We start from the raw sequence: 16925 nt of genomic DNA on the forward strand, positions 1-16925 counted from the left end.
CTGAGACTCATTAAGGATAGGTAGTAGAGTCTTCTGCCCTCCTAAGATGGTGTATGAAGCTCTGACAAAAGAGTGAGGCAGAAAGGGTACCGCACTGGGATCCCACTGCCTGAATCTTCCACTAGCTATGGCTGCAGTGTTGGGTGGGGATGTTGGTTTGGTTTGATGCGGGGTATGGGGGTGGGGTACCGGGGTTAGGGGTTGGAGGTGGGTTGGGGAAGGGTGAGTGTTGCGGGGGATGAAAGTGATGGGAAGATGATTGCTAAGTTCCCCCTGGCTCTACAAAGGTTCTATGTTCTGATATAATTCACTCCAAATGGCAACTTTTGTACAGTGTGTGAACATCTGTGGACTGGGCCTTTGTCCCTATTTTAAGTGTTCTGAAGGCATCCAGAACTGAACAGATGATTATTACTGGTAGCTATAGGTAACATATGCAGAAGTTTCCTGATGCAGCATTGAGTGGCTTAACATTCAGAATACTGAAGGGATTTAATAATGATATGATAACATACATTAGATACTGACATAAAACCAGAAAGGACTTTTTTAAAAACAACTTTAATATTACTATCTGTACTCCCATGATTAGTTGGATGAAAAAGGGTAGAATATCATAAACACATACCAACCAAACTGAGATACTATTATACCTTTTGTAATTCTAAAGCATAAAACAGTTCATTTCAGAACATACTGCTCAGTCTGAAAAGTCAACATTTTTTGTATGGAAAGGTAAATACTCCTTCTCTTCCCTATTGTGTATTCAGGTTACTTATTTACAGTCCCATAGGGAAGGAAAAAGCACACACTAAAAAATGACCTACGAGATGTTCTGAAAATTAAATTATCTGAGTAGCTTAGCAAAGCTCATATTTTTGACATTAAAATCTCTATCGGGCCAGTAAAACACATCTGTCCCTAACGTATAGAGCTATCACTCAATAAAGTCACGTATCTTGGTAACGACTACAGTGAAGGAGACAATTTCCCTGGAATTAGTTTAAAAGCTATTTAAAATAAAATATGTTAAGTATAGATTTGAAAAACTAAAATAAAGCAAACTCTTCATTTATTCATGAATTATTTACTGAACATGTACTGTGGGCTCTACTAGATGCAGAGGATGGAGCAGTGAGCAAAACAGAAACAGTCTGTTTCCTTATGGAGCTCACATCATTTCACAATGGTGGGCTGAATCACAATTTGAATTTATGTCTTAATCCTTTTGGGTAAATTCTAGCAAAATCAGTCAACTTTACTGAAAATACGACAAACTACCAAACAGATTACTGCAAAATGCTAAGCAATGAAGCTGAAGTAAAGCTCTTACTTCTTTTGTCAGTAAGAGCTTAAAACAGTGCCCGTGCCTAGTATGAGGTGGGGGTGGGGGTGGCTTGTCAGAGGTCACACAGCAAATTAGTGGCAGAGTTAGGATGACATGGAGGCTTCTTTATTCCTCGGCCAGTGATCTTTCTGTGGACTAGCTCGCCTGTACTTATTAAATGGATCTCAATCATTTTTAGAGCCAATTAAATTGGTTTTTTCCTGCAAAATTACCCACCAATAAAAGTTTATAGATTAAATGTGACTATCTTCCTGGATCTGATAAAAAAGCTGGATATACAATTATGTATACAATCTCAATTTTATTGAAAAGTATATATGCATGTATATGTTGGAGAAATTTTCTTCATACTTTTGTGTACTTTCCAAATTTTCTGTACTGAACATCAATTCATTTTATAGTTAGAAAGTTAAAATATGAATTAAACACTGATGAACGTTTCCCCCTCCAATCAACAAAAAATTAGGTTGTCTGAAATGGTTAGTAGTAAGATAATTAGCACACTATTAACTAGAAGCTTGGTAAGAAATGTGTTTAGGTGGAGATGACAGCCATCTATTCAAGTGACCAAATGGCTTCAAAAAAACAATGGTGGCCTCACCAGATAGGATTGTGTTTATAAATGTACCGTATTTATCAAGTGGCTTAATGGCAGAAAGGGTCAGGTCAGCCCTGAGGGTTTCACAAAAGTCGTGTCTGTGTTAGCCATTCTGAGACATTTTGACATGGGAATATAGGAGGCACAGGCCAAGGTGAAGTGTTATTTACCAAGTTACTCTTTGACCAACATTGAAAAGCCCAAAGAAAACTAGCATTGTGCTCGAGTTTTTATCACGGAAAACATTTATGGACACAAACACAGAAGAGCAGAATCCCATCTTGATAAGTCCCTACCCTGCTTTTGCCACTTAGAAAATCTGTGAGCTCTCTGGGCTGCAGGTTTTCTATCCCCACAATGTCTAAGGGGCTCTCCACACTCCCTTCTGTGTCTGTTTATGACTCTAGAATACAGGCAGGAGTCTTGTCCTCCACCATCAGTGTGAGAGGGCCACGGAGAAAGTTCTCCAATATGCTCCTCTTTGATACCAGTGACAGGAAAGAACAACAAGCAGATAAAAATGAATGGTTCCTCCGCAAAGGTACCTGTGAAGAGAAGTCCAAATTTCCTCTGGCTGTTTCGACGATCCCACACCTCATTACAATACTCACTGAATGGCTGCTTCCCAAGAAAAGCCACAGAAAGGAAATATCATTAAAAAAGTGTATATGCATTGGGGTAAGCTGTTCCCTCCCGTAAGCTCGACCTAGCCAAGGCTGTTGTTCTCTATTGTTGAACAGGATGTAACAGGACTGCCAACCACTGCCCACAAACCTGCTAATTAGGTGCACTGACAGTGTTTGTTTTGGAACCATTTCCCAACAAAGGAATGTGTCAAGCTGATTAGTGAGCAAAGGGTATGTAATGTATGTGTATTCTAGTCCAGATGAGGGCATAATCCAGGTATTCAGTCTGTTTGTGCAAGGACTCGCAAAAAACTGGAGGCTGAACAAATAGGAAGCCCCAGACCAGCTTCTGGGGAGTGCGTCTCTTGCCTCCTCTGGAGTTTTGTTCTATTCCCCGCCATTCCCACCGAAAAAAAATCCTGCCTGAACATGAAACTCTCTTTCAAAAAATGACAAACTATAACTGGCTCCCCAGAAAAGCGGAAGAGCTTTTGTAAGGTTGCTGGCAAATTTGGGGTTTGATGATTTTCTAGGCACATAAATAAATGTGACAACTTTAGGTAAAGCCATCTGCACGTTTACCTTCCATGGACAAATCCAAGGGAACGAAGGGCAACAGAAAACACAGCTCTTCATGGACTGTTCAAGTTGTGCTGAGAAAAGCTGTGCATCTCAGCATCTTCTATGGGAAGAAGTAATTCTATACTTTGTAATAAAGCCATTTCTTTCTCTCTTTTTAAACAAACCTTTATAAAGTTTGACTACAATTGGCTATTGGAAACTTCATGAAGCTTCAAGAAAGGCATAAAGTGCCAAGGCAAAGAACAAAGTCCATGCCCCAACAAGTCCTCAGGGGCAGGGTGGTATGGATTGCAATGAAATGCAACATGACAAAGACCAATTCAAAAGGTCAAGCGGGCTGGGAGGAGTCCTCACGTTCTTCAGCACAAGTTGGACATTTCTGGAGTTTGGCCAGATGGATGAAAGCAGTGGACTTGATTTGACTAAGTTCTTTGGGAGGGCTTCTTTTTCTGTAAGCTAACCTGACAGAATAGATTTTAAAAATTAAAAAAAAGGATGTGCTCTGTTAGAAACTCACTTGCTATGGACTTTTCCATGAGGCCAATGTTTGTTCTCTCTAGACAGATGTAGGAAATGTTCTTGAAATGTGTGTAGATTGGATGTGGTGTCAGAGTATGTTAACTCAACTGGTAAGAGTTTGGTGTTGATAAGTTCAAGGTCCTGTGTGTAATCGTTATTTCTTGGAGTAGAGGAGGGAGTGGTCAACAGTGCACACAAAGAAAAATTGGCAAGTAAGGCTCAATTTGCTTCTCCAAACCCCAGTGCTTTAAAAAACACATAACCCGTATAGAAGAGTAACCAGTGAGCTGTTGAAGGCCTCGTTGGATGCCTTACCTGACGGCAGTGAATGTTGACCTGGGCAGGCTGATGCTCATGCCACAGAAATACTTTACATGGTAGATCAGTTGCTTCAACCTTATATATAAGGCTGTAATGCTACTTCAGACTTTTACCATGTTCCTCTATCTTTGCAAGTATTTTTCCCCGTTTTATTGAGATAAAATTGACATACAACTTTGTATTAGTTTCAGGTATGCGACACGATCACTTGATACATGTATATATTGTGAAATGATTACCGCAATAAGTTTAGTTAACACCCATCACCTCACCCTCTTAGCAACTTTCAAATCTGTGGTATAGTATTACCTATAGTCACCATGCTGTACATTACATCCCCAGAACTTGCTTGTCTTACAACTGGAAGTTTGTACCTTTTTACCGACTACACCCATTTCATACCCTCTGTCCCCCCCACCCCACTCTGGCAACTACCAGTCTGTTCTCTGTATCTGAGTTGTTTTTTGTTTTTTGGGTTTTTTTTTAGATTTCACATATAAGTGAGATTGTACAGGATTTGTCTTTCTCTGACTTATTTCACTTAGTGCAAGTATTTTAAATTCTCTTAACCAATCAGTGTAATTAAAAAGCTTTGTCAGTGTTCTTCATGAAGGCTCATCATATACTTGGGAAAGCCGAAACACACAAATAATTATGGAATGCCTACTACATGAAACACACCGAATTCAGCGTTAGGTATCATCTTTGAGTATAAATCCAGCCAGAAATGGCACAGGGGGCATCAAGTCTTGAAGTGCAATGTTTTCCATAAGGAAAACTTGTGGGGATGATTTTTATCTGTCACATGAAAAAATCAACAAAGCCAAATGGGTCAGATGGAAAGGACAGAACTGATATATGGTAGGTGGTGTATTTTGTAAGTCTCACGTTAAAATGCATACTGAGTGTTTTGAGGGTGAAGTATTTATACACTTGGGATCTGGAAGCATTTCACGATTCAGGAATGGCACCTTCCCAGAAAAGTGTGAAGCAGGATGGTCTCCTTAGCAGTGTTGTGTCCTTACTAACAAGAGAAGACTGGTGATCTGTAGAGATATCAGAAAGCTGGACAGGAGGTGATTTAAGGATTTTTTAAAATCTAAGTCCTGGGTTCCCTTGTTGATTTATGCAACTTTTTTGCTTTTGTAGCCACTGCTTTCCAAGAAGTATTACAGCAGTATCTACATTCTAATCTTCTGATTCATAATTCTGAAAAGTTAGAGGTCTGATTCCATATTCTCAATCGAGGAAGGCATGTTTTGTCATTTCTATTTCTTTAGGATGTGGAATTTTATCACTGCGTTAACTGAATGTTTGTTAACTGAGTGTTTATCTCTCTGAAAGCTGGGCTTTTGTTTTAGTGCTCTAGGCGGTTAAATGCTGGATTAGGCTTAAGGAAAGCAGTTTTAGGACTCTGGATCTTCCTATTGTATTTAAAACCTTGTGATTTGGATTTTAGGGTTTTCCTATTTAAATTAGAGAGAGGTCTGTCTTTAATTTGTGCTGAGAGGAAAGAATATCTCTAAGTAAAACTGTCAACATTATCTTCTGAATGCAGGGGAGGGTGTGTGTGGTGCAACAAACGGGTTTGCCTACAAGCCTGATGAAGGCAACCTTTTCCAGCCTGACGTGCCTAGGGATGTGCAGAGGTGGGGGCTCCGCTGTGATCCCCTTCTCCATTCCCCTCACAACAGCTCCCCTCACCTCAGTCTAACTCTGGGTCTCAGCTCTAAGTGTGAAAACATCCAGGGTGGCAAATACATGGAAAATTCAAAATAGTTTTGGGGAGGCTTCTTTAATGATAGAAGTACACAATTTTTTCTAATTTCTTTAGGGGGTATGCTGCAAAAACAATTTGAAGAATACAGGTACAGAAGAAATAGTGATTCTAATGGAAAAAACCCTGGATTTTGGAGTTAGATATATTTGGGTTCAAGTTTTGTCTTGTTCTCTTGGGCCAACGTAATTGGCTTCTCTGAACCTAGGTTTCCTTCTTACTAAAATGAAGGCAATGATATTCCCTCAGATGACTGGCATACAGATTAAATATGTAAATTGCTAGCGTTAGCACCAGTAAATGTTAGTGCCATTCCCCCTACAGTCCCAGAACATTCTCTTTGTTTGCCAGAGGTGGTATTCTAGAAATTAACACTAGGGCTATATTTTTAAATTACACATTCATGAAGTTTCCTCCTGTATAACAATTTAATAAAGGAAAGAAAGTCTGAAGAGTTGACCAATGTTTGATACATGGTCATAATCAAATAAGCCTGTTAAAACCGACTATATTCTAATGCTGAAGTACATAAATCAGTGCTCTAGGGTACAATAGAGAGCTCTCTGGTATTTTCAGGAACCGTGAAACTTCTTTTTCACCTACAATGTCCATCATTCCTATGGGTGATGCTACCCCTTCTTGGAGCTCCAGGCTCACACCTTTCGCCATGGCTTCTCCCACACTTTAGCACAACTGCCTAATGGATCCGTAAGTGTCTCTCTTACTAGAGATGGTGAACTATTTGTGAGCAAGGAACATGCCATGTTCACTCTGTGTCTCCAGAACCTAGCCCAATGCACAAACATAGTACACTCAATAAATCATTTGTTGAAAGAATGAATAGTTCTAATGCTTATGGAATGTTTTTTACTGAATTATGCTATTCAATGGTATTTGGATTTCAGAGGATATTTAAGTATATTGCTGAGGACGTGGAGGTACTGAATTCAGCAAGATGGTCAAGGATATGTGGTAACAAATTCACTAAATACTTCATTTCTGAGATTTTTACGTACAGATTTTAAAACATGTTTTATTATGGAAAATTTCAAATATACTCTGAAGGAAAGAGAATAGTATAATAAACCCATGTGTATCTATCTCCTAGCTTCAACTAGGGCCAATCTCTTTCATCTATAGCTATCCCCTCTCTCTCACCATCAGATTATTTTGAAGCAAATTCCAGATATCATACTACTTCATACATAAAGATTTCACTTACGTACAGATTTTAAAATTTACCCACATTCAAATTTAGTTTTGTTTATCACATTTGTTCAGCACATCTTTTATGGGCATGTTTTAAATCTGCAACTCTATTTCTGATTACAGTTTTCTTTTACTAAGTCTTTTATTCGTGTTTCTTTTTGTCCTTTCCCATAGACTTGTATAAACCACTCCCAGTGTTGAACTGGAAACTGGACACCAAGGGATAGCTCATTGGGTTCCTGGAAAGCATTATCATCCTGGAATTCCAGGAAGGCGGATCAGGGCTCCTTCGGACTCAGATATTTGTGCAAGCTGAGAGCATTGCAACTGACCAAGCAAGAAGCAGAGGATGCTAATAAGTACGTATCCTTCCCTACTGGGTAACCACCCCCATAAGCCCAAAGATGTGCTAAAGTGGTCATTTTGGTTGTGAGAATCCAGCACCCTGACTACGACCACAGCTATCTTGGAGGACTGTCTTCCTTCTGGCTGTGATGCAGAATCACTTGGGAAGCCTTTAAAGGTATAGATTCTTGGGGTTAAAGAAACCCATCCAGTCTCACTGGAGATTCTGATGTGCAGCCAGAAGGGAGCAAGCACCTTTGCTCTAGTCAACGGATGAGTCCTGGGACTGAGGGCTTTCAAAATGTGTGTGCACAACACAACAAAACAAAACAAATGAAAAAAAAAACACAACAAAGTGTGCGTAACCCAGTGTCCTGATCTCCGCTTCTAATATTCTCCAAGAAAAGGAACCAAGGCTCCTTGAAGAAATGGCTGCCTCTAAGATTAGGGCAGGAAAAATTAAGAGCCTGGAATTTCTGGTAGTGCCAGAAAGAAATGTTCAAAAACAAAACCCCTACCCTGACTGGGGTATGTCAAAGGGACACAGGAGCCAAATGAGAGAGTTGAATGGCCAAAGCTGAAACAGTTTGAGCAACAAAATAAAGTAGTACTGGATTATAACCTAAAGTATAAACTAACTATGTATGAGTTCATACTGATAATTGAATAATGCAATTGAAAAAATAAATGCAGAGGAAGAGACAGGTCTTTCATGTAGAAGAATTCCATATAATTTTGTACAAACTCCTCTCCCAAGGCAGGGGGTACATAACTCCCCACTCCTACGTGTGGGCTGCACGTAGTGACTCCCTCCAAATAGAACAGTATGGAAAGGGGGTGGGGATGGGGTGAAGAAAAGTAACTAAGTGGTTTTCCACCCCAAACCTGTAAAACCCAGTCTCATCATAAGAAAAATATTACATATATCCCAGTAGAGGGATTCTACAAAATCCTTCATGAGTCCTCCTCAAAACCATCGAGGTCATAAAAATGAAGTCTGAGAAACTGTCACAGCCAAGAGAAGCCTAGGGAGATGTGACAACTAAACGCAATGTAATATCCTGGAACATATAAAGAACAGACGGTAAAAACTAAGGAAATCTGGGGGGGAAAAAACAACTATGGATTTTAGCTAATAATAATGTATCAATATTGACTCATGAACAAATGTACCACGCTAACGTAAGATGTTACCAGGCGAAACTGCGTGTGGGGTATATGGGAATTCTCTGTACTGTCTTTGTGATTTTTCTGTAAATCTAAAATTGTTCTAATAAAGTTTATTAAAACTGTTCAGCTCTGAATTTTGGGTCAACTGTTCAGTTGAATTGTTTTATTTCAGTAGACTTTATTTTTGGGGACAGTTTTGATTTATAGAAAAATTGAGCAGATAGTACAGAGTTCTCATATTACGACCCACCTCCCCCAGTTTTATCTGTTATCAACGTCTTGCATTAGTGCCATATATTTGTTACAATTAATGAACCAATATTGATACATTATTAACTAAAGTCCACCATTTAAATTAATGTTCATTCTGTGTTGTATCGCTCTATGAGTTTTGACAAATGTATAATGCCATGTATGTGCTACTACAGAATCATACAGAATAATTTCACTCCCCTAAAAATCTCCTGTGCGTCACTTATTCATCCCTTCCTAGCCCCTCTAGAGCCCCTGGGAATCACGGAATTTTTATTGCATTCATAGTTTTGCCTTTTTCAAAATATTTTACAGTTGGAATCATATAGTAAGTAGCCTTTTTAGATTGGCTTCTTTCGCTTAGTAATATGCAATTGGGGTCCTCCATGTCCTTTTGTGGCTTGAGAGCTCATTTCTTTTAGTTTCGCTGAATAATATTCCAGTGTATGGATATACAGCTGACCCTTGAACAGCAGGTGTCAGTTCGAACCCACGTTGCTCAAGGGTCATATCCAAGGCTGGGAATCTGCGTATGTGGAGGACTGACTGCAGTTATACTCAGATTTTTGACTGTGAGGGAGGTTGGCGACCCTAACCCCTGTGTTGTTCAAGTGTCAACCGTACCACCCATTAAAGGACATCTTGGTGGTTTTCAGTTTGGGGTGATTATGAATAAAGCTGCTACAAATATCTGTGTGTAGGTATTTGTGTGGACATAAGTTATCAACTTCTGTTATTTAGAAGTACATTGTTTACTCCCGAAATATGGGATTTGGGTAACTTCCTGTTATTATGAGTTTAATTTCATTACGGTCTAAGAGCATACTTTGTATGATTTTTATTCTGTAAAATTTGTTCAGATGTGCTTTATAGTCCAGAATATGGCCTCTCTCAGTGAATGTTCCATGTGAGCTTGAGAAGAATGTGCATTCTGTTGTTGTTGGATAAATCATGTGAATTGACAAAGGTGTCCATTGCATCCAATTGATTGATAAGGCTTTTCAGTTTAGCTGATTTTCTGTCTGCTGTTTCTGTCAGTTACTGACAGGAGTGTTGAAATCTCTAAGTATAAATAGTGGGGATATACTCTGTGTGTGTGTGTGTGTGTGTGTGTGTGTGTGTGTGTGTGTGTGAAATTCCTATATTTTTTCCTTGCAGTTCTATCACTTTTTGCCTCATACATTTCGATTCTCTGTTCATATATGTTAAGGATCGTTATGTCTTCTTTTTGGAGAATTGGCCTCTATCATTATGTAATGGCCCTCTTTATCCTTGTGTGAAGGATTGGTATTCTTTCTTTAAATATTCAACAAAATATTTGTTGAAACCGGTGAAGCCATCTGGTTTATGGGAAGACTTAAAAATGACTAATTCAATTTCTCTACTTGTTATAGGTCTATTCATATTTCTCTTTCTTCTTGAATCACTTTTGGTAATTTGTCTTTTTACAAATGTATTCATTTCATCTAAGTTGTATAACTGATTGGTATGAAATTGTTTATATAGTACCTCCTTATAATTCTTTTAATTGCTATTACTTTTTTTCATTCCTGATTTTGGCAATTTGTGTTTTCTCTCCTAATTTCTTGGTCAGTCATCCTAAAATGTTGTCAATTTTGTCGATCTTTTCAAAGAGCCAACTTGTGGTTTCACTGATTTATTGTTGTTCTGTTTTCTATTTATTTCATTGATGTCTGCTCTAATCTTTATTCTTTCCTTCCTTCTGCTTGCTTTGGATTTAGTTTGCTCTTTATCATCTAGTTTCTTAAGGTAGAATTTTAAGTTATTGATTTGAGAACTTCTTATTTTCTGAAATAGGTGTTTATAACTATAAATTTCACTCTATGTACTACTTTAGCTGCACTTCATACCTTTTGAAATTTTGTATTTCATTTTCATTCATTTCAAAATATTTTAAAATTTCTCTCGTGCTTGGTATGTTCTTTAACTGATGAATTTTTAGAGTGTATTGTTTAATTTACAAATATTTTGGGGTGTTTTTTAGATTGTTTTTTCTTTTTCTGAGGATCTTAATTCCATGTGTCAGAGAACATATCTGTTATGGTTTTGATTTTTTAAAATTTACTGAGACTTGCGTTGTGGCCTAGCAATGGTTAATTCAGTTAGAAACATTTCTTTTAATTTAATTTTTATTTTTTATTAAAAATATTTATTGAGATATAATTCACATACCATAAAATTTAGTCTTTTGAAGTACACAATTCACTTATTTTTAGTGTATTCACAAGACCATGTAACTATAACCATAATCTACCCCCATGGGTATGGTAAAAATCCATACCTATTAGTAGTCCCTTTTCCCCGCTCCCAAGCCCCAGGCAACTACTAATCTACTTTCTGTCTATGGATTAGCCTATTGGGGGTATTTCATATAAATGGAACATAAATGATGTGGCCTTTTGTGTCTAGCTTCTTTCACTTAGCATAATGTTTTCAAGGTTCTTCCACATGGCAGCATGTCTCAGGATTTCATTCCTTTTTAGGCTGAATAATATTCCATTGTGTGGACAGGCCACATTTTGTTAATCCATTCATCAGCTGATGGACATTTATGTTGTTTCCACTGTTTGGCTATTATGAATAATGCTGTTATGAACATTTGTGTATAAGTTTTTGTGTATTGTACATTTTCAGGTAGCATATGATTTTAGGCTATGAGCTAAGTACCTGTCCACTCAGGAAACTGGAGGCTGGAGAGTGTGTGTGTGTGTGTGTGTGTGCATGTGTGTGTATGTACGTGTGTGTCTGTGTGTTTATGCATCTATATTTCTATGTGTGGGGCCAACCAAAGTTTCTGGGTGTTTACAGAGTCTTTGGGTTTCAGAAGCCAGAGGGCTGAGTCAACTCTTAATATCTTAACTCTACCCTATATCCTTCAACTCTCCCTGGCTACATGCCTCCCTTCTGTTCTGAACCACAGTGTAAGTGAGGCCTGCAGGGTGGGAAATGAGCCATGACATTCATGACCAAAGAAGCTAGTGCACATACACAGAAACACTGCATATTTCTATTATGCTTTTCAGATGAAAGGAAAAGTGATATGTATCATTTGTGATTCAAGAAAAGCAATAGTAAAAACCCTGCTCTCAAGTTAGTGGGGGAAAAAATCATCCATCAATCAATGGATGTGATGATGCCCAAATATTACTTTGGTTAGAAAAATAATCCCACATAAACTCCCACTTTTCTCTCCTTTGGTCCTAAAACTTTCATCGCCGCACTGCTGTGCATTTGTGGACGAAAGCATGTGGTACACCAGACAGCTGTTCACTAGGGTCATCTAGTTTAATTCCTAGTAATTGATCCAGTTTTGGCCTTCCTCTGAGACTGTGATTTCCCAGCGCCTAGCTCTCTGTTCTGAAATGGTTGTGAGGATTCTTCCTCCCCTGTCTTCATTCTAAAAATGAACCTGAACACTCTTTGTTACCTGATAAGGCAGAGCTAGGCAATGTTTCTTTGCAACTTTGTTACCTCATCCTGGGGAAAGGTAGCGAAGTGAGTTGGAAATAAATATAGAAAACTGAAGGGAAAAAAATGTGCTCCGAGAATAAGGTAAATCTGATCTAGGGTAAGAGACAGAGATACAGTACTTGACTAAAAGTCGGCCTGGTCTGGCCAAATAAAACTCCATGTGACACATCCAGGTAAATGTTTATAAGACAAAAGATTCTGTACCTGCTTGTTGAAATGTCCTCAAAAGGGTAGAGGATCTCTCCATTGTTACAGATTTCACAGATGAACCCCTTCTGGCTACAAAGACTGCAGCTGTACACGTGTGAGGTGGCAAATTTAATGACCTTGCCCAAGAACGGGGCCAGCTTTCCCTCTATCACCTGCAGAAAGAGAAATGGGACAGGGAAGCAGATTCATTGAAACTGAAGTCTTGCAGATGAGGACTGGAATTCCTTTCCTTTACACAACAGGAAAACCTCTAATTATAATTTCTCAGCAACTCTGAGAAAGAAAAGACATAGTATTTTCGCTCCAAAAGAACTCTCTGGTTTAAACCACTGGAGGTTGGCAAATGAACATGTTGAAATTTCTTTTGTATTCGTCTTTCTTTGTAGTGTGGTGTAGGAGATGGAGGACCAGCAAATGGGGAACCCTACTTCCTTAGAACAACTTCACAAGTTATGGTGTAGGGTAAGAGGAATGTGGTGGATTTCCCAAAATAGATAGAAAACATACAGGGTAAATACGAATGTAGACTCTTACATTGTAAATTCAATAATACCTTTTCTCTGATGAGTTAATAAGATTGCTTTTTCAATATAGTTTTCCCCCAAGAACCTATAGCAAATGTGGAAAAATAGGTTTCTTTTGCTGCTGACAAGTACGTTAATATAAAGAGGTTGCAACTTGGCGGTCTGAGGGCCATATTCAGACCGAAGATTTTTTTAAAAAAACTTTTTTGTTTGTTTTAAGGACGGCACAGCTCACCATGGCCCATGCAGGGATCAAACTGGCAACCTTGGTGTTACCAGCACCTCACTCTAACTAACTGAACTAACTGGTCACCCAAGATTTTTTTTTCCTTTTAAATCTCCTAGCATTTAAAAAAATGAGCCAAATTAATAATTGGGAGGTTTCACATAAAAATTCAGATTTGGGGACTTCTTTTGAAACATCATTAGAACTAGCAAAACGAGGCCTGAATTCCAAGATGATGCTGGTCCTGCTGTGAACAGGGGCCACTTGTGGCTGCTGGGGCAAGGGTGCTCCTGTGACAGCTGTCCCCACTAGGCCACAGCGTCCTACAGCTGCCTGGCTCCCACAGTTACGTCACCTGTTGGCTTGCAAACACCCAGGAGTCTGGAACCGATGGTTAGTCAGATCTCCCCTCACGTAACTACTCCTACGTGGGCTTCAAAGCCTTCAGCAGTTCATACACTAACAAGGGAAAACGCTCTCTCATTAATGCATATGCCTATACATGCTGATTTTGATAAAAGAAAAAAAATGAAGATTAAATTTAATTGGGAAATAGTTGGAAATAATTGGAAATGGCTGGATACTTTCAAATGAATACACAGTTAAAATGACAATTTTACATGAAAATAACATCTGTGAGCAATGTAGTAAATCACACCTACAGAGAAATTACAAGGCCAAGGTGAATAAATGAGTAGTAACTGACATTACAAGAATAAAAGACTACAAGGAATGTAACAATAATGTAGTTTGCAAAAATAATGAAGCTATGCATAATACTGGAGATAAAAGCTAAAGTGGTTTTAAAACATCACAGAATAACCTCATGTTGTTTTCAAAATGAATGTAACAGTAGTTAACTAGGGAAGGGAACAAACTGGAAAAGCAAGTCTTCCACTTTATGTACAGTTGTCTTTTTGCAATTTTAAAAACAATGTGTATTATTTTTACATTAAGATGCAGAAAGCGAATAGTTTACTTCTTTATAAGACTGGATTTTCTTTTTCATAATAAAGAGGGTAGAAATATGCTGGATGATTTTTGAGTCAAGCAAGTACATTTTCCACCATTCTTGAATATACTTTCCTCTCTATTACCTTTAGAAAGCCATAGATAGACCTCTTTCTATTTTTATTTTCTCAAGGACCATTAACTTTGATAAACCCCAGTAAAGTGTACTTCTAATACCAACACATAATACACACTTTCTAAGAAATAACCACTACCAAATCATATACCTAACCACCAGTAAACACTTTCTGATGTGTCATAGGGTTATTTCTAAATTGTAGTAAAAATGCTTCAGCTCTGTTTGGTTTTACTTACATTACTCTTCCCTAAACAAGCAAGGTTCATGACACATTTAAAGAGAGGCACAAACAAACTAAAGTCCATTTAGGGGAAAACATCAGGATATATTACAGAGCAGTTCTGAAAACCAGGTGAGTAAAGGTTGTTTGAAGGAACTGAGGTTGTGAAGAGAAGACCTTGAGGAAGACATGAGAGTTATCATTAAGAATCTAAAGGGGAAAATTGGGCATCTTGTGCATAAAGCTTTTGCTCCATAGAGATGATTTCCTTGAGACAAAGGATTTGAACATTTTGAAGGCTTTTGAAATATTTCATCAAATTTACACTGCCAGCAATGTATACGTATTCCTATCTAGGGATTTAATAAGTTTTAAAAAATTACTTTGGGGATTAATATCTTTATAACATTTAGTCTCCCCATCAAAGAAGCTGATCTATATCTCCCTTTATTAAATCTTATTATTGCTTAATAAAAATATGTTTTCTTCCCTTGTACAAGCCACTCATATTTATTATTTAGGTTATTTGAAAGTTAAACTTTTGTATGATATTTTTCCCTATTAGCTGTTGCTAGTATATTAGAATATATTGACATTTGTGTACATCTTTTATATGACTATATATTACTGCATTTATAGGAACGCAAATCATTTTTAGGTGATTCTTTTGGGTTTTCTGAAAGTAATAACCTGGTCCCTTCCTTTCTAATATTATACCTCTCGTTTATGTTTCATGTCTTATTGCATTGCCCAGTACTCCTAAAACAATATTAAGTAATGATGGTGTTAGCGAACATTCTTGTTATTTAAAAGAGATTCAAACTGGAAATTATGGAGTCTACAGTGAGTGGCTCATTTTCTCCATCAGATACATAAATATTGTCATTCACCACATTTTATTGACTCTCTTTTTAAATAACAGCTTTATTGAGATATAATTCAAATACTACATAATTCACCTATTTAAAGTCTGCAATTAAATGGTTTTTAGTTTATTCACAGAGTTGTATACCATCACCCCCATCAATTTTAGAACATTTCATCAACTCTCCCAAAAAACCCTGACCCATTAGCAATTACTCCCTTTTTCCCCTTAACTTGCCCCCATCCCCCTTCGCCCAAGCCCTAAGCAACCAATAAGCTACTTCCTGTCTCCACAGATGTACCTATTCTGGACATTTCATATAAATGGAATCACACAATATGTGGTCTTTTGTGACTGGCTTCTTTCACTTAGCATAATGATTTCAAGGTTTGTGTTGATTCTCTTTTAAATATCTCTGTGTAAGTCTCTTTTTCCCATCTTGACCCAGGCTCTTATTCCTCTCTAACTTAATGAAATAATCTTCTAGTTTTATTTCCAATGCTACTCTTTTTCCTTTCATCCATCCAGCATATATATTAATCAGTTTTGGATATAACTTTCATCGTGTATCATTTTTTCCCTCAAATCTTGGTGAATTCTTATTTTATCATTAATAAAAACTTCACTCAATCATTTTATAAACATATATTGAATTACTATGTCCCAGACACATGATACAGGACTGAACTGGACAAAACTGGAGATTACATTTTGCGTGGTATGTGCGAGTGTCTCCGTAAGCTGATTCTACACTATTCAAATTCATTTTCCATTTTTTACTATATATTCGTATATTCTGTTGTGAGCAAACTTTACCCTGTGTCAAATAGACTTACTCTCGCTCTTGTGTCTTCACCAATGTCATTTCCTCTATCTGAAGTTTCACTTCTTAACACTTATTTAAATTTTGCCGAGGCTTCATGGCTCAGATCTATTCTGGCTTGATCTGGAAAGCCATCTTTGGCTACTTCAGCTGTTTGGATCTCTTGTGCTTGACATAATTTACTTTTACATCATGTAATTTAATATAGAACTCGATGTTGTTTTGTACTCTTTGCTATTGTTTAACATGTGATGGTTTTGCTTATTCAATTGTAGATTGGTGATACTATCTATAAAAAGGTGATTTTACCTAAAAAAGGGCAATTTTATGTGGAGCAACCTAAGAGAATGTAAGTTGCTTGAAGGCAGAGACTGAGTCTCATACTTGTCTTAAATATCCCCTTTTCCAGGCATCTAAGCTCTTGTTGACTGACCTAGGATGCTTTCTTGTCTTTTTCCTTGGCTGCAGCCGTCACAGCTTAGGGCTATCTTTGGGTCACAAATTTTTTCAATCACTCTGCTGTGTGATTTAGGGAGGCGCACAAAGAGTGCATGAACCTGGTGACAGCTCAGCTATTCAGGGACGCTTTTTGCTCCTTTGCACTTGATTAATTGTTCTTCCTATTTGTCAGCTTAGGTTCATGGCCATGTTCCAAAGGGCTGAAGCTGCTGAAAGTTTTTCCTCCAGAAAAGTGAGGTAATAGTCTATAAGTATATTTTAGAATTTAC

At 37.8% G+C, this 16925-nt stretch overlaps 1 protein-coding gene and 1 long non-coding RNA gene across 5 annotated transcripts in view; one reads left to right on the top strand and one right to left on the bottom strand.

The window, feature by feature from the left end:
- The window catches only part of LOC109445100 (uncharacterized), an 85129-nt gene that overhangs the window by 61651 nt on the left and 6553 nt on the right, over positions 1-16925 (top strand). The window contains exons 5-6 of one of the 2 annotated variants that reach the window (XR_012489503.1): positions 7155-7339; positions 16829-16893. This is a non-coding gene — a long non-coding RNA (uncharacterized LOC109445100). The remainder of the gene's footprint in view (positions 1-7154; positions 7340-16828; positions 16894-16925) is intronic. The other variant, XR_002136996.2, reaches the window with a different exon arrangement.
- PLEKHM3 (pleckstrin homology domain containing M3) overlaps positions 1-16925 on the bottom strand; it is a 169053-nt gene that overhangs the window by 17536 nt on the left and 134592 nt on the right. For 2 of the 3 annotated variants that reach the window (XM_019726927.2, XM_019726928.2), the window contains exon 7: positions 12444-12601. The exons of the other annotated variant lie outside the window; for it this stretch is intronic. In XM_019726927.2, the coding sequence (XP_019582486.2) occupies positions 12444-12601 (158 nt within the window). The remainder of the gene's footprint in view (positions 1-12443; positions 12602-16925) is intronic. 3 annotated transcript variants of the gene reach the window in all.

Source organism: Rhinolophus sinicus, linkage group LG01 (genome assembly GCF_036562045.2).
Source record: "Rhinolophus sinicus isolate RSC01 linkage group LG01, ASM3656204v1, whole genome shotgun sequence".
Taxonomy (NCBI): domain Eukaryota; kingdom Metazoa; phylum Chordata; class Mammalia; order Chiroptera; family Rhinolophidae; genus Rhinolophus; species Rhinolophus sinicus.